The following is an 18,004-nucleotide window of genomic DNA, read 5'->3' as shown; positions in this document are numbered from 1 at the left end:
ATCTGCATCTGCAGCGCCATGCAGATAACAGAATCCTTGGAGAGTGGGGCAGATAGATGGCGGTGTTAAGCTCAGCTGGAACAAAGCTCATGCAGCAGAATAGAAGATTCCTTTGGGAGTTAAGGAAACGTTAGAGGGATGCACTCAAACAGCGCTAGAGGTGGCTTCAACACTTCCCCTTGCTGAACACTTTACTGCTCTGTGTGTACCTATACACGTATACAGTATACACACCTGCACTTTGACAACTATACATAGCTTGCATTCAGTGAGATTTCTCTCCTTCTAATGTGCACGCATTTGAAACTGCACTTTCCAATGCTCCTTGCTGTCACATACAGTATGCCTGCACGCACATGCCAAAGCACAAACTTCGCTGTTGCACTGTCACAAAGTATATGCACGTATGGCACCACATCGCTACTTTCTGTGCCTGTTTCACATACAATACAGCAGACAGTGCAGGGGATACGCTAAGCCAGAGAGATTCCCAGCAGAATGAGAATGGAAGGGAATACTGCAGGCAAAAGCAGAACAATGGGGGCTGAGGGGAGAGCGGAGCCTGGCGGAGAGGCCCCACTGCAGTGGAAGCAGAATAATGGAATAGAACCAACACAACTCTCTCAAAAACAATGAAACTTAACCCAGAGATAGATGGTGATGAAACAATGAAAAATAACACGGTACCCTTTTTAGCTTTGGGGCAACGTGAAGTGAGAGTGAATAATGTGGCTCTATATGAGTAATCCTAATATTCCTGGGATAATGTAATAAGCAAGTGACACAGTGCAGTTGTCTGTGCAACACTCTCTGCAGTATTGCCAATACTCTTGGTTCTACTGCAGTTATTTTATTTGGTTATTACAAACCATGGAGGCTCAGATTTAACTCCTCTCTCTCTCACCTTCACTTTCTGCCCATCTCCCGTTCAGTCTTGCGAGCCTTATTACCTACCCTTCTTTAGGCAGCAGGGATTACATGAGTATATAATTTCCAGCACTGACAGGCCAAAGGAATTGTCGTTTGAGCCCTGAGACGAGGTGTCAGTGCTGCAAAATGAGTTCTCTGCTTAATGGACATCTTAGACTCTGTGTCGGCATGCATACATCAGAGTGTGTGTCTGTACGTGTGTTCTGGTGTTTTCTCTTTACCTTGCATACTGATGTTCCCGACATACTTGACACATATTGATTAGAGGGATACAGATTCATATGCCTGACCCATATTACCAGCAAGGTTCTGCAGATCAGAACTCCACAGCCTCATTGTCTCCCATCAAGCAAGGCTCCATAACAAGTAATGACTGTGTTTGTGTTTTAGCATAACCCACTTTCTTGTAATGATCCTTTTATTAGCGTACAAGCTCAGAGCAAATACGTGTGTGTGTGTTTGTTTGTTTGTTTGTGTGTGCGAGAGAGAGAGAGAGGGAGAGAGGGTAGCCCCAGGCCTGCGCATGTGTTCATAATGGAAAATCATTGTCATTAGTATATCTTCTATCTCAAACCCAAATACAGAACATTATGAAGTTAAATGCATGCTTGGATCAAAACTGATTATGGGGATTTGCATTGCATCAAATTTTCATCCCTAAAAGAATATCAAACTAAAGACCCCATACAGGCAGAAAGAAAATGTCTCTTAAATTATTCAATAAAGAACACATATTTACAGTAGCCTGCTGTCTGTCTGTCCATCCTATTGTCCGTGCAAAAAAAATGTGATAGAAAATCCTTTGCAAATCCACGCCTACGCTATCATTTACAATAGAGACATTGTTCATTGATGAGACAGTAGATGTGCTTGAGTTCTGGGGGTGTAGTCATAGCATGTTTCTTGCCTTTTCTCTGCACATTTATTGAGTGTTTCTCCTTCGGTCCCTCTATGAACTATCCCTCACAAGTTTTCTCTTATTCTTTAATCAGTTTTAAATAGGAAATCCGAGGAATTTCCTGCTTCACTGCACAGGTAGAGAACCAAAGGCGCAACATGAAATGCTGCTATTGGGAAGAGAAAGCAATTATATATTTAGTGACACTCTGTGTGTCTGGGAATCATGGAGAAGTTCCCCCACTAAAGCACAGTGATGAGTTTAATTAAGTTGAAGATGCTGTTTGATGTTTCTCTGTGCCTTACACCCACTGTCATCTTTTACTGCTGCTGCTTTGTTCTTTTTTCTCACTGTTTTGTTGCTTTTCTCTCTTTCCCCTGCATCTTCTCTACTCTCACTCCAGGTGGCCAGAAGTCTGATGGCTCCACTCTCACTGGACATTGCAGGGGACCCAGACAGCGAGCGAGCATTAGGGAAACAACGCCTCAGTGTAGCTATTGGTGTCCTGGCGGGAGCCGCAGCGGTCATCCTGGTCATCCTCCTCGTAGTCACAGCTCGGCAGTGTGGTGCCCAGGGTAAGAATGGCTATGAGGCTGGAAAGAAGGAGCCAGAGGAAGACTTCTTTAGTCCTCCCGGGGCTCAACCACAGGTCAGCCGTGGCAGGGGATCAGACCGCGGACGCAAACCTCGCAGAGACAAACGCAACGGAAGCGGCGGAGGTACTATTGTAGGAGGAGGGAAGTCAGACAGATCGCTCTACAGCGGTATTGTCACTGTCAATGGGCTACGACGCCATGCCAATGATGATGACGAGGAGGATTTGAGCAGTGCGAGTGAGCGCCTGGCTGCCCGCTACTGTGTTGTGGATGGTGACCCCGGCAGCCCACGGATGAGCGGTGGAAGGAGACATCAGTCAAGCCCAGATCTGGCCAGGCACTACAAATCCAGTTCACCTCTCCCTGCCGTGAATCTACAGCCTCACTCACCACCAGCAGAGGGAAAGAAGCACCAAGCGGTCCAGGACCTGCCTCCTTCCAACACCTTTGTGGGCAGTGGTGGTTGTGTGGGGAGTGCCGGCTCCAGCAGCAGCAGTAGTGGGGGCAGTGGAAATGCCGATGCCATGTCCCTTGGATCTGACCAGTGCTCAGAGTATGGCTGCCAGACTGGGAACAAGTACAGCAAACAGGTAGGAGCTCTTTCCACCAAAATAACAAAGAACTTTTAGTCCAGGTTGCTACTTTCCAAGGGATTCAAAAGTTGCTCTTGCCCATTGTTGTGCACCAAAGATTGAAGATGCATGAAAAACAAAGCAAGTAAGTCTGCTGACATGTAGAAGAATCTTCTTAATGCTGCGGGTACTCTGCAATCAGAATTGTTTTTCTGTGCACGTACCAACCCATGGTCCCTGTTCTTTTACAGAGTACTAACCCCTTAGCAGGGAGCTTTTAGGGGTTAAAGAAAAATCCCTGTAAATTAATCTAGATTTTGGTCCCTGGGTTGGGAACTCACTGAGTACCTCCTAAGGTTCATAGTCCCTGGGGAAAGTTCCTGCAGTGGAAACACAGTTAGTCTCCATAGGCCCTCACTTTTTGTGTTTGCTTTTTCCTCACTTTATGTGAACCTTTCTCAGTCAGCTCTTTCTGACTTTCTGTCCACGCTCTGGCTCTTGATATCTGTCTTCCACCTCCTTCGCCCTGGCTTCATCTCTTTTTCATTCACACATCTGCTGACATACTGTACGGCACACCCCATTGCTAACGTCTAAACACCTTTTTATCTCCACAAAATAGCTGTCAGTGTGTGCGCACAGGCCTGTGAGCCCGAGTCAGCATGCTAAGCCTGTGAGCAGTGTGACAGTACCCTGCTGTCAGAATGTGTGTGCGCACTGTGTCAAACATCAGACCTCTGTTGAGCAAGATCTAATGCAGGGGACATGAGTCAGCCCCCTACTGTAGCCAAACAATATGTGAACATGCATTCGTGTCAACATGCATGACTGCGTGCATGTGTGTGTGAGACCATGTGTATCAACCCCTAAGAAGTTCAGTTGCAGTCAGGCTGAGGAGGGAGTGGGTGAAAACTTGCTTCCAACTGGGTAATTGGTCATTTTCTGTTTGTGTTTCTCTGCTCAAGCTGCTTTCACCCATTTAGCATATATGTTTATTCCATAAACACACTCAGTTGCAAAGATAATGGATGTGCTGGCTTTGGTGTTTGCTCAGGATGCGCTACTTAAAAGCTGAAGTCCTGCTGACAAATAAATATTGCATAGAGACGGTCACTCACCCCTCTACTCTCGCTACACACCCACTCACAGACAATCTATCATGGTCGACATACTGACACAGCAGGGTCTCCCAGTCCACAGGGAGTGCTCCCTAGAGTGATGTTTGAGTGGCAGCTAACCCTTCTTAAAGGGGTGGCGTCTCATTTCATTGACGGACAGCTCTACATTTATCCTCCCTGTGGTGAAAAAGTGCTGATGTGGTCATTAAAAGGAAGTAGAGGAGCTTCTTAGGCTAATCAATTCATACATGGACTCTCTGATCCTACTCAACACTCATTCACACACACACACTTTCACATACACACAGAATCTGGTACGCATCCTCATAGGCACACACACTCCAGAGGTTAATCCATTACGGAGTCAATCCTCTTAATCTGCCATTCCCAGGGAAAGAAAATGCTTACTGGGAGAGTTTGGTCTTCATGCTTACGTGTTCTCAAAACATGCCAGCATGCATACGCAGACGCGCAAACACACAAACTGACAGCGTAATGAATTATTGATTGCTTGGGGTAATTAACTCCCCTGCTGCAGTCAAGTGTGCCCCATCCATAACCCAGCCCACACCTAAAATATCCAGGAGCAAGTGGTTTCATACACCACTGTTAATGTGTGTGTGTGTGTGTGTGTGTGTGTGTGTGTGTGTGTGTGTGTGTGTGTGTGTGTGTGTGTGTGTGTGTGTGTGTGTGTGTGTGTGTGTGTGTGTGTTTCTAAGACTTTGGGTGCTCGTGCGTGACTGCATTCACGTTGGTGTCAGAATTTGTTAATGCTAACAGTTTGGCGACATGAGCAGGTTTGTGTTGGTGGGTGTCTGTCACTGTGCTCCAGGGGCTGCTTATTCCATGAAGGCATATGCATTTTATATGTGAGTGCGAGTGAGAGATAGACTCAGGGAGTAATAGGTGGCGAGTATGTGCCAAATGTAGGAACTGGGACGCTGACAGAATTTGGAAAAGCATTAGATCAAGAGTGGGAGAGAATTATAGGAGGTTAGGAGGCAAGGAAGACGGAGTAAACGAGATGGGGGGGGGCTTTGAATTTCAAAGCTACTTTACTGGGTCAGTGAAAACTCTAAAAAGTGTTTATCTGAACTCAGCACATCATAAGACCAACTAGTGTGCTCCAAATAGGAAATAAAAATAAATGTAAAAAAGGAAACTGGGCGTCATGGATGGAGAGCAAGATTGCATCAGAGCTGCAATAAGATGATAAAACAGCACAGTCCGATGGTGTTGGATCTTTTTTAAAATCTCACTTGTTCACAGAGGGGAGAAAGACGAGAGAGGAGAGGAAGGATATCCATATCAATGAGCATGAATGAATACAAAAATGAAGAGAAAAAAGGGGAAAAGAGTGAGTAAGGGAGACGTATACTCAAGAGAGCCGGGTTGAAAGATAGAGGTTAGCTGAAGGGGAAAAGATATGTGCAAAAGAGAGATTGCAAAAATATGAAAAAGGAAGAGTGAGCCAATTAAGAGAGGGAAGATTAAATTAGGAAGGTGGAAGTTAAAGGAGTGTAAGTGCATGTGTGTGTGCTTGTGTGTGTTATGTATTTTTATTAGGGGTGGGAATCATCTAGACTTCCTTGGCTAATAGTGCAGATTTAACGATGTGATCGGCTTCCTGAGTTTGTATAGAGAAATCTAAATGAAGCTTTTATTGTTTTCTCCCCCCTGCAGAAAGATTGCTTCAGTTAGTGATAAATAAAACAGTCTTCAAATGTTAAAGGTGGACACAGACGAAAATATGAATTAATACATTTTTGGCAGGAGAAAGCAAAACTATTAAGTAAAACAAATTATTCAGTTAAAGGAGAGCTGTTTGGATATTGATATCAGAATTGGTATAGGTCTCTGCTACCAAAACTGAGGTATTGGCAAGTAGGCCAGATGATGTAGAGATACATTACCTTATTTATGAGCCCCACACCATCAAAAATTAACAGGTTTCATATCAAATTTGTGTGCAGTGGTTACAAACTATAGCTGTGGTGCTGGCAGAGAGTAGACAAGGCCACTTTTAATTAAGGAAAAGTGAACTAGGTGTCAACAATCAGTGTTGTTTCAGAAATAATGTGTCTCAATAGATGATACTCTCGCATCGGTACTTGAATCAATGTCAGGAAGGAAAAAACAGTATCAGAGCATGCCTGAATCAAAAAAAGATTGACAATTTGGCAAAGACATCTCAGGCAAAAATCTGGCACTTACTTCTGTAGACACACTGACTCATTTCAGTCAAGTATTACAGATGGGTAGCACTAATGCAGATGGAGATGGTGGAAAAGGAGCCTCTACCAAGAGAGAGAGAGATATGGAGAGGGAGAGGTCTGGTTTGGGCAGCGGCCAGAGAGTGAGAGTGGACTGCTGAGATGTGGGTCATCAGGATACCCATTGGCATCGGAACACGTTAATGATCACAGCGGTCACATGGCACTGCAGTCAATATGGGCAAAGTGGCCTCGTTCTACCCTCTAACCAATACCACACACACACACACACACACACACACACACACACACACACACACACAATCACACAGAGACTAGACACCTACCTCACTGACAAATCACACAGTCAACCTCAATCACCAGTTTTTTTTATGCCTGCTGACCTCAGTCAACCACATCAAAGGTCACAGATGTTGTTTGATCTCAACATTTGTTTTTCTCTTGTTTGACTTTTCTTTTCATTTGCACTTTGTAACTTAACTAAATAGGCACCTTGCACCATTCACTTTTATTTTACCCCTCCTTTGTGCTCTCACTTTTTGTTCTCTTATGTTGTTCTGCCGCTTTCTTTGCCGTAAATCTGAACATCCAGCTACTGCTCCTTCTGTGTCTTCCCTGTGCCGCCCTGACCTCAGAGATGACTCGACTCAGCATTTTCACTAGTGCCACTTCTTCCTCCTCTTTTACCAGAGTGAGCACTTTCTCTCTCTCCATGGACCCTGCGTGTGTGCAGGGGCGAGTGTTGGTGCGGTGCCATGGAGGCTGAATCGAAGATGATACACACACCCGCAGCCCCACACACACACATCCAGAGTCTAATCAATGTGCCGTTTACAAGGCCAAGACTGCGGTACAAACAGGTGGGTTAATGGTGCAGAGTTTTTTTTTTTTGTACATTGCACAGTTTCACAATGCTTGGTGAAGGTCAGTGCAGGGCTGCCACAGCAAGGGGCGCCAGGGTGTTTGGACACAGCAAGGACAGGAAATGGAAATGAGCTTGTGAGCTTGTGGTGAATAGGACTCATCCAGCTAGTCTTGTCCATCTAATTGGACTGTATGGAAGGACGCTAGCGGAGCGATTAGGTCCACTGGATTATAAAATTGAAAAGCAGCTTTTCATTTCAACGAAATCCTTCCAGGATTAAATATGATGAGCGTCTGTCATCCTCTCACAATCCCCCCCCCCTTCATGAACACATCCACACACACACATACACCTCCTGCAATGACATGCAGTGTGCAGAAGGGTCACAAGGGTGAAGGCGCTGTCAACCAGAAACACTCACACCCATACACGCTCTACCACTCCCTCTTTCTCTCTGTTACACACGCACACACTGTAACCGACCCGTGACCCCGGCCATGATGATACCAACTCTCTGATGTGTTTATTAAAGCTGAGTTCAGTCTGCGCAGCTGACCATATGCTCAAGGGGTAAGTAGGAGGCGAGGTGAAGAGATGGGGGGGTAACTGAGAGGTGAGAAGGATGCGGTAACCAAAGCAGGGATCACCCGACGAGCCAGCCTGAAAACTGATCTACTGACCTGGAGACAAAGAGTGAGGGGGAGTGGAGAAGAGAGGAGGTGAGAGTCAGCGAGCATCAGAGTAGGGAACCTGAGCCAAGACTAAAGAGATGAGTGGAGAGGTAAAAAGGCTCTGACTGGAAAACAGAATACCATCATGTTTGCGTGTCTGTGGAGGCTAAACACATACTCACTCTGTTGACATTGAGTTTCCACTTGAACAGGACCATGTACGATGACTTTATAAAAAGTTGTGTTTGTTGGTGCTTACACACCTGCAGTTCAGTTCCATTGTGCCAAAAAGGAAAAAGGTAACCTATATGATTTTCTGTTCCAGTTCATGTTGTTCAATCAGAAACGTGACATTTAAAGACATAATATTTTATTATTAATTTAAGGCATTAATTGCAGGCATTAATCCCTGACTATCTTTCATTTAATGGTTTAGTTAACTTGTCATCCTGCAGCGCTTTGTGGAGAAAAACAAAACATTTATCCCTTTAAATCACCACGTCATGCTGAATTTCACTGCAGTTGTCCTCAGTGGTGGTCTCTCTTTGAGAAGATCTTTAAAGTAATAGCTGTTTGTTAAAAGTTAACTCTGAGAATAGGCCTCACAGTTTGTACTAGAAATCATGAATCATTAAGTTTTGCTTAAGACTGAACAAACTTTGAAAAACACCAAGTTGAAATCACGTACAAATATGTATTTTCAAGTTCACTTAAAGCTGCACATGCAAGGGCACGGATTTGTACTGATGGCTAAATTGCGCGCCCATGAAGCGGTTGGCCCAGGTTCGATTCCAGCCTGCGGCCCCTTTCCTGCATGTCAGTCCCCCACTCTCTCCTTATTTCCAGCACTATCCACTGTCCTCTCCACTCTAATAAAGGTGCAAAAAGCCTAAAAAAAATAAAATAAATAAAAAGCTGCACATGCATTTGGTCCATAGTGAAGTTTGGATGACAGTTTTCACAACACCAAATGAAATTCTTGCAAGAATCAGACGAATGAAAAAGAAAGCACAAGGTCCAGATTTTGAGCTTCTTTTAGGTTTTTTCTATCACATCTCACTGTCCTGCTTAGGGGGTTCACTTTTCTCCGTTGTCATGGAGATGCTGAAGAATAGCAGTGTTTGTATCAGTTAAGTATCAGACATTAGTCGTGATAACATAGCTGTATGAAAAAAGTAGAAACTGTGAGCAATTCACTTCATCACTTTCATTTAGAAACGAATCAAATATGATTTGAATATGAAAATTCAACACCCCTACCACAGACACATTTTAGACAGATCTTGATGCAACAGTTTTACTCTGATTGTAAATTTGGCACTGAATGCTGTCATAAAATGTTCCTATGTGCACAGCAGCGCTATAGCTGAGTGCAACCAGTGCAGAAAGCGATGGAGGACTGCAGCTCATGCTGCTGTGCTGATATGAGGTTTTTTACTCTGCAGCCATATGTTGAAAAGTTGTAAGTCCAAATATAATTCACTGGATTCAGAAAAGGCCTCAAAGGAGATGTTTATATATGAGAAGAAAGCACTTTATTAATCCCAAAGGAAATTCTGGAGCTGGATAGTCTCCACATTATGATGCAAAATAATAGAAACACAAAGAGCATCAAATAGACATGAAATGAAATGAAAATATTACAACCCCAACTTTTTCAATAAAGTTGGGACATGGATATGTTTACCATTGTATCGTCCCTGCTTTTAACAACACTATGTAGACATTTAAAAGACGAAGAGTTCTGAAAGTGAAATGATGTTCCATTCTTGCCTGAAAAAGACTTCATCTGTTCAACAGTTTGGGGTCTCCTTTGTTGTTTTGTTTGTTTCATGATATGCCAAATGTTTTCAGTGTGTGACAAGCTTTAATGAAGGAAGGCAAGTTCAGCATCAGGACTCTTCTACTACAGAGCTATCCTGTTGTAATTCAAGCAGAATGTGGTTTTGCATTTTCTTTCTTAAATATGCAAGATCTCCAATGTTGACTAGTCCAGTCACATGACGATAAAACATGATGAAGTCCCAAATTTCAAAGTAATGTTGCACTTTATCTAAAATGAGATATTGCATATTTTGTAAAGGGAAGATTGCACATAATGAACAATTTTGACAAGCCATTTTGCATATGACAATGACTTAAGGGGTATATTGCCCATGCTATAAAAGCAAGTATTGTACATGATAAAGAACGTAATATATCCTGATATTGAAAAATACTTAACCTGATATGATATGTTATTGCACATTAAGGTAACGTTCGGGGTAATGAATGAAGATAGTAGTTGTGGTATGATCCAGGAGATCCAGGAGAGTCAAAGAGACAGTGAAACATCCTCCAAAATTATTAACTCAAAGCTCAGCATGTGTGTTTCTGTGTGTGAGCCAAGGACTTCAGGAGAAAGACAAAAAGACATGGTGAGAGAGAGAATGAGAGAGAGAGAGAGAGAGAGAGAGAGAGAGAGAGAGAGAGAGAGAGAATGAAATCGTGAGAAGCAGGAGCGAAATTGTCTGTTTCCTCACACACCAAGGTCACCCAGAGCTACAATGTGATTGGAAGTTCCCTGTCGGTTAGACTGTCTGTCTGTCAGTCTGTCTGTCTGTCCAGGTTGTTTACCACACACACGATAACACAGACAGGCTGTTGAGCTGATAATGTTGCTGTGTTAACAACTCCTCCCTTCAGCTTTTGTTTCAAGCTTCCTTGCAAAATGGCAGGAATGTGGAATGTCATTTACCCCCCCACACACAATCACACTCAAGCACAGGCAAGCTGAGGCAGGGGCACACACCGCAGACACCGTTGGACGTGTGATTTTAACACACACAGACACGCTCCTATGTGTACATAATAGCACATAATTACACACCCTCACAGATCCTTGTGCATATACGCTTTTCACCGCAAGCAGACGAACTCTGATAACAATATGATGACACATGGAGCGGAGAGGAAAGTTTTCCGGCTCTTACATCAGTTTCTTTATCCTTTTCCCTCTGGATCGAATCACAAGCACAAGCCCGGGCACACTCTGTCTCCTAGAATCACACACATCCATAGAGGCTTACAAACTCACTCTCTCTTAACTCCCTCGCACACACACAGTCGAACACACACAAAGACCTACATTGCAAGCCCCTTGCTGAGATGCTGCCTTTTATTTTCTTCTTGAAGACTCGACTCAGTATTGAGCAGCACTGCATTCAGCTCGTCTGCCTTACAGCATTACCTTAATGGCTGTCTGTGGGTTGAGCAATTTTACCCAATATTGCTAAACAAAAGCGCTCCTCCTCACACTAGACAGGGATTCTAGACAGCTTAGTAGCCCTTTGACTGGTTTTATCCACCTACACAAAAGAATCTTCAGTGCATTAAGTGGTATTGAGTTGGGTTGAATTAAATTGACTTGAATGGATTTTGAATTGAATTGAATTGGACACAGCCCAACTCGGCTCAGTTGCATAATTCAAATTGTAGGGAGTCGAGCTGGATTGAGTCAACTCAAGCAGAATCAAACTGAAGTGAGGTGAAGTGAAGTGATTTAAATGTGTTTACCTTGCAAGTGGATGCTGCAGGTATCAACACAGTGAGCTGTGTGTGCAAGGGATTTTGTTATTATTTCAAGTTTGTTAAGAAAATTTTGTTTGCTAGATTTTCTTAAAGATTTTTTCCCAAAGTTGTCATCTTCATTTTGTAAGCTTTAGATATGTAGCTGTAAAGTTTAAATATTAAGGTCTGTACTTAAGAAGATCAATGTTTTAAGTCTAAGCATTTAGTTGCTGTCCATTAACTTGAGATTTTTTATTTATTTAGCTCTATTGCTGCAAGATTAAAGGCATAGTTCGTTTTTTAGTTTCAAAGTCATTGTCACTTGTCATAACCTGGATCAGAGGCCATGACAAATATGGGAAGGACACTAGAGTTAAATGCAAATTGTAATTATTTATCGTACAGAAAAGAACAAATGGCGAATTCACTGCAAATGTGGAGTGTGTTAGTCAGCAAAGTCAGTGATGTAAATGTGGATGTGTTACCTGATGAAGTGCTGAGTGTTATCAGGCAAAACAAACAAAGAAACAAATGTGTAGGTGATGGCTGGGATGAGTCCTAATGGAATGAGAGAGAGAGAGAGAGAGAGAGAGAGAGAGAGAGAGAGAGAGAGAGAGAGAGAGAGAGAGAGAGAGAGAGAGAGAGAGAGAGAGAGAGAGAGCATCACTGGGGTTGGGCATTAATGACCACAAAGTGCCAAGCCCAGGTGATCTAAATCAGGCCTCTCCAATCAAAAGGGAAACAAAAATGAGTTAGTCAAGTCTGTATTGAGACAGTTAGTCAGAGACTGTCATCATTTGCTTAATCTTGACGTCTGACATCCAGTTCCTTTGTCACTATATGTCTATTTGTACAATGGCCATGTAATCTCATTCACATGCAGCACACAGTATAGTCCAGATCAGCGATCAGAAGAAACGACATGTTAAAGAAATTACATCATCATATAGAGTGTCGTTCAAGACAAGAGACAAGAGAATATTCCAAAATATATAGAGCACACTCAAACTGAAATGTGTAACATACACTGTTGTTTACTACCTCATACAACTGCACTTCAAAAAAACACGGACAATCCCTTTAATCTCACATACCAGCTAAGTGTTCTGAGCATCTCTAAAGGGCTCTGCATGCTTGAAGCAGACTGGATCATGACAGCAATTTGTATGACCATGTCTAAAGGCCGAATTATTTATACCCGACTGCATCACGTTTTCTCCATGGTTCCTCTCCAGGAATTCTTACCAAATCTCTGTGATGAATCATGAAAAGGAGATAAGTGTCCACATTTTTGGGCAGTGACTCCTTGAAGGCATCTATGATGTTGCACTAAAGAATACAAATCAAAAAGGGACAGATATAGGAATGTTAGGGGAGGGAAGGAGGAAAGAAAGATATAGGAGAAGTGGTAAGATATTAATTTGAAACCTTAAACTCTGTTTTGCTACATCACTTTTGCCTACATGGCAAATTAATGTGAACAGTTTGCTTACATTTTACATCAGACATACTGAGGGCGATTTGCCTATGTTTAAGGTTCACAGCTGTACGAATGACACATTAATGGTTTCTTTAATAAAAGGACAAGTTTTAGTTCAATGACATTTGTAGATATTTTTAAATAGTTAAGGAACTGTGATGAGTTCTTGTTTGAAATACTGCCCCTCTTATACTGATGCCTCTTCATGACCTACATACTGAAATGAGGTTATCAGAGATAAGACTGGTTATTTCTTCATACTGATGTTTTGTGCATGTGCTCAGGTTGGATTTTCCACAAAAAACGCTGAGTCAACATTAAGACTCAGCTGGGATTGGCTATTTTTACAATTCAGCTGATAAAATTTGGCAGTGAGAAATAAGATACCATCAGGAGGAGTTTTTTTTTTTCATTTTTCCTTGAACAAAGAAAAGTAGCATTAAAAAGAAGATCTGTATTCCATTAATTTGCTTCCACAACAAATGCATGTTTTGGCAAGAGCGACATCTTTAGAGAGTGATGTTGCTCATGGGAAATGCAGTCTGCATCCCAGAAAAACACTACCCATTTCATCATTTCATCACACATCCAAAGCGGTTGACAAAACACTACACAACATGAAAGTTCCTCACAGTATCTTTAACAACAGCTGTTTAAATAATTGCGTTGCTGGTTTAGCAACTCCAAGCAAACTGTTAAATTTCCTTTGCTATTAAACTCAGTGAAGTCTGTAAACATTTGGACAGACACCTGCACACAAGTTGTTCAATTAAGCTTGAAGCCATGAAACTTCATGCACAAATTTGCAGAAGAGTACAGAGAGAGATTTTATGGTCAGACTTTAAAAATATGCCCGCAAGCTCAGGCCTGAATATACAAATTCTTAAAACAGGTTCAAACTGAAATATACAGGCTTATAAAACTCAGATGAAAAAAACAAAATCCCACTTTCAAGCACCATTAATAATGATTGAATATTCCATAGTCTAGTCGCTGGCACTGTCTGCTTCAGTGCGATGTATCTCATCCAATAAAAAAAAGTGTCTCTTTCCAACCCTCCATCCCCAATGTCTGTCTGCTACCCCACCACACACACACACACATACACACAAGCACACACACCCTCCGTCTGTCTTCTCTCTGATTGATCTCTCTGTTCTCCCTAAGTGGTTTCATCTCTTTTCATCACTCTCCATCTGGATCCATCTTCTCGATACGTGTTTTAATGGTTCCAAACTTTTTTTTAATAACACTTAATAGTTTCTTTAAGTTTTACAAATGGCTCTTAACAACCCTCTTCATTTTCCTCTCCCTCCTTTTTTTGTCTCTTCAGTTAAAGTCAGCTTTATTCTTTGCTTTTGAATTTTTCCTGATTGGATAAAATTAAGCATGCTACCAAGGAATAAGCCTAAGGTGTGAATTTCTGCAATATGGTTTATGCATTTTTGCTGTTGGCAAATCGAGCACATTTCTAGGCGGATATCAGCTTATTAGATCTTGTGTGAGTGTGAAAAGACTGGCCCTGGTAGCGCTGTAGTCCAAAGCCAATGTTTTTGCCCCGGGCTAAGTGTAGCCATCTGTTTTCGAATTGTTGGTGGAAGATAGATAAATCAGAAGATCAAGATGGAGATAGAGGGAGAGAAAGGGGTGGAGAGGAAGAGACAGAAAATGAGTGGAAGAGGAGCAAAGGAATTCCTGGTCAGCACCCATGGCTTAGAAAAAGGGGGATAAGGGGTGGTGGATGGGGAGTTGGTTGAGTGGCTTATGAGTGTTGGGCTGGGATATGAAGAGGAATGAAGCGACCAAGTGAAGAGGCAGGATACAGGGAGATGTGAAGTTACAAAATCAGACTGTGTGTTCCTGGTATCGCCTTGGGGTGGAGGGCTGATGGAGGCGGTGCAGGGAAGAAGGAGATGGGGTGAAAAAGATAGAAATTAGGTATTTGGGTCTGGGGTTAGATGGAGACAGGAGAGAATAGGTGGGAGGGAGGGTGCGTTCTGTGGGTAGAGCCAGCTTAAACTCTTCAGGCTATTTTGGTGCGAGTGTGTATGTGTTTGTGTGTGGCGTGAAAGCGAGACAGATAGAATGAGAGCTGTCTACCTGCCCTGTTGAAAAAGTTACATAAATGTGAGTGGGCAGGCTTCCCCCTGCAGCAGTGCTCCATATTATAAGGTAGACTAAAACCTCTCTCAATGTATGTCTGCATGCATGTTTGTGCGTGTGCACTGTGTGTGTGTGTGCATGTTTTGATCCATGTTCATCCCCACTGGCCTGTTCATATCAGAAATAGACCTGATAAGAGACACTCACCTACCTATACATGCACACACTAACACGCAAAGGGAGAGCTGAAATACAACCATTTGAGCCTTTGGAGAGAAACCCCCTAGGTGCCTTCAAACACAGGCATGAAATAGATTGACCTGTGTAACCCCAGACACACATTCTTACACGGACTATATAATCACACATTCACATCACACTTCCTTTGACTGTCTCCTGAGGAAACACTACAAATGAATAACTTCAACTGCTGCCTTCACCCATAAAATCTAAGATATGTTGTTTATTTTTACCCGTCTAGATGCAGACAAAACAAATAGAACTCTGATAAATCAAACTGCACTTTAAATCAATGGCTTGCTCCTGATAAAGTACAGTAATGGCACAGCATTACAGTAAACCTGCTTCTTAATGGGCCAACACTGCACAGGTACAAGTCAGACATGCATTATTTAAAAGGCTCTCTTCTCCTGTTGCACAAATACAGAGATATTATGAGGATGTTGACCAACAGCTGTTTATAGGAGATAAAACCAACACAAATGAAATGTCACTTGCATTGACAGACACAACCTCACAAACTTAAAAAGAGCCCACACAACATTCTTAATCAAAGCCATGCAAATCTACCTTCCAATTAGAGTCCCAAAAAGGTTTCCATGGGGATGAAACGGCAACCTCTAATTGGATGGATAAAGGAAAGCCAACAATCTGAGGTTGCTCAGAAAATATAGACATCCCTGTTTTTACAAACAGATAGTGCACACAACGTAAGTGGGGATCACTGAAAATGTATGCATGGTCGGGGGAGTCACACACAGTATCGGAGGTAAGATGAGAGGAAAGGATAGAGTGTGTTGACACAGATATGCTGCATTGTCAGGTGCAGGCACACACGCATACTCATTGACCGGTCAGTCCCTTTTTTAGAAGCATGAATAAAGCTTTGGTCGCGGTGTCGTGTTAACATGAAAGCTTTCACGGCTGTTAAAAAGAGCAGGCTTTGATTAGACTTAGATGTGTGTGAGTGTTTCTTAATGCCGGCCTCTGCTGACGACGGCCCTTTTAAATCCAGCAGAGCCGTCGCAGGGAGCCTTCCATCAAAAATATGTCGAATTGACAATTTCACCTCAACATGCTCTCCGTGGTTTTTTTTTTCTCCTCCTTTTTTCCTGAATGTTCTAAAAGGCAGAAGTCAAGCGTTGCAGCTTGGCCACGTTTTAAGTAGATCTGTACCACAAAGCAGTAGCAGTAGCACTGTGGTTTCCAGAGTGATCAAACGATGAATTTCAAATTATTGACTAAACTGCTAATTGAATATCAAAGAAACTGGTGTTATTTTTATGTGCGTGTCGAAGCTCCAGTGACTTTTACAAAGTAGCGTTACTCTCACATGGCATGATCATTATAAATGAGTCAATAATTCATCTCTTCTCCCTTATGGCGCTTTATGTAGAATTTGAATCAGAGAATTGGGATTGTTAGGAAACCAATTTACACACAGCATGACCTAGCTTGTGTAGACATTCGCCTGAGCCCGTCTACATAGTGTTGGTTCAAAGTCAAAGCTTTTCCATGCATCATGTAAATATAATGCAGTAGTAGGTGTTTTTTTTGCTGTTCAATCAATCTTTGTGATTTTTCAGCCCAAATATTCCCCTTTTTTTAATCATAATCCTTCAAAAACCAAAAATATTACCACAAAGATTTATTCACTTAAAGCATAGATGAGGACTGTTTGTGCTATGGTTAATGAAAAATCAACACTGTGGAGATTACAGTTTTCACAGTGGAGCAACACAAGCAAGAGCAGTAGCAAAGACCAGCTTTTAGTATTAAATCAATAATCTGCTTTTAATAAACTTAATTTCAACACATTTGCACTTACTTGTTAACAGTCATTTCCAAATAAAGTGCAAAAAATGAAAAGCTATGGCTTTTTAAGTGTAAATATATTCAGTTTTCATCATTTTCTTTGATATCAGAATTGGTTTTGGACTGTTAGTTGAATCAAACAAGCAATTCAGCTTATACAAAAACTGTGATTGACTAAGTCCTTATTCAGTCAGTTTAAAAATCTGTGACAGGGTCAACACTGACTGAAATAGTTCTTTTTTGACAGGACTTTTAAACATGTATGGCTCCTGAACACAATAAACTCTCCTCCTGAAGTCTCAAAATGATCTCACATAAGAAGCAAATGAGGTGAAACAGATTTTGAACATCGTTTCTATATATTATACATTCCTTAAATCCTTATACCCCCAAGTGACACATTATGAAGCTGTGCAACCAGCTGAAATAGAAATACTTTAATATACTGGTGGGAGGAAATACATTGACTCATTATAACTAATTAGTGCAGTATATACCTGTAGTTTAGTATGCAAAAACATTATGTTTTCAGCTGCTGCTTAACTCTTTTACTGCAGTGGAATAATTTGCATTTTTAAACATTTTTTTAATGCCAGGAGTCGCATAATAATCAGGCCGACTCCTCAGCAAAAGGCTCAGCTCTGTGAAACTCTGCTGGATGTGACTTCAGTGGAGTCATTTTTTAGCCCTAATGCTGAACCATAATTTTCAAAGGGGATTTCAAAACTGGAGCCAGTGTACGTATACGCTTGAAGTGTGGTGTGAGGTTATCGATGGGAACGGACTGAATTCTCCCCTGCTTTCTCATTAACTCTCCTCCTTCCGCTCAATGGCCCGGCTCTGCACTCGGTCTCTGGTGTATCGAACAGCACACGCACACACATACACACAATCGCCACACATAAGCACACTCATGTGCGAGAAGTCTGTTTG

General features: G+C 42.1%; 1 protein-coding gene across 1 annotated transcript in view; it reads left to right on the top strand.

Moving 5' to 3' along the window:
• Nucleotides 1–18,004, top strand: part of pcdh7a (protocadherin 7a) — a 45,635-nt gene that overhangs the window by 8,488 nt on the left and 19,143 nt on the right. The window contains exon 3 of the mRNA XM_034688694.1: nt 2,232–3,014. Within this exon, the coding sequence (XP_034544585.1) occupies nt 2,232–3,014 (783 nt within the window). The remainder of the gene's footprint in view (nt 1–2,231; nt 3,015–18,004) is intronic.

This window comes from Notolabrus celidotus, chromosome 7 (assembly GCF_009762535.1).
Source record: "Notolabrus celidotus isolate fNotCel1 chromosome 7, fNotCel1.pri, whole genome shotgun sequence".
NCBI classification, from domain to species: domain Eukaryota; kingdom Metazoa; phylum Chordata; class Actinopteri; order Labriformes; family Labridae; genus Notolabrus; species Notolabrus celidotus.
The sequence above is the reverse complement of the archived record's forward strand: the minus strand, read 5'-3'. Positions and strand labels throughout refer to the sequence as shown.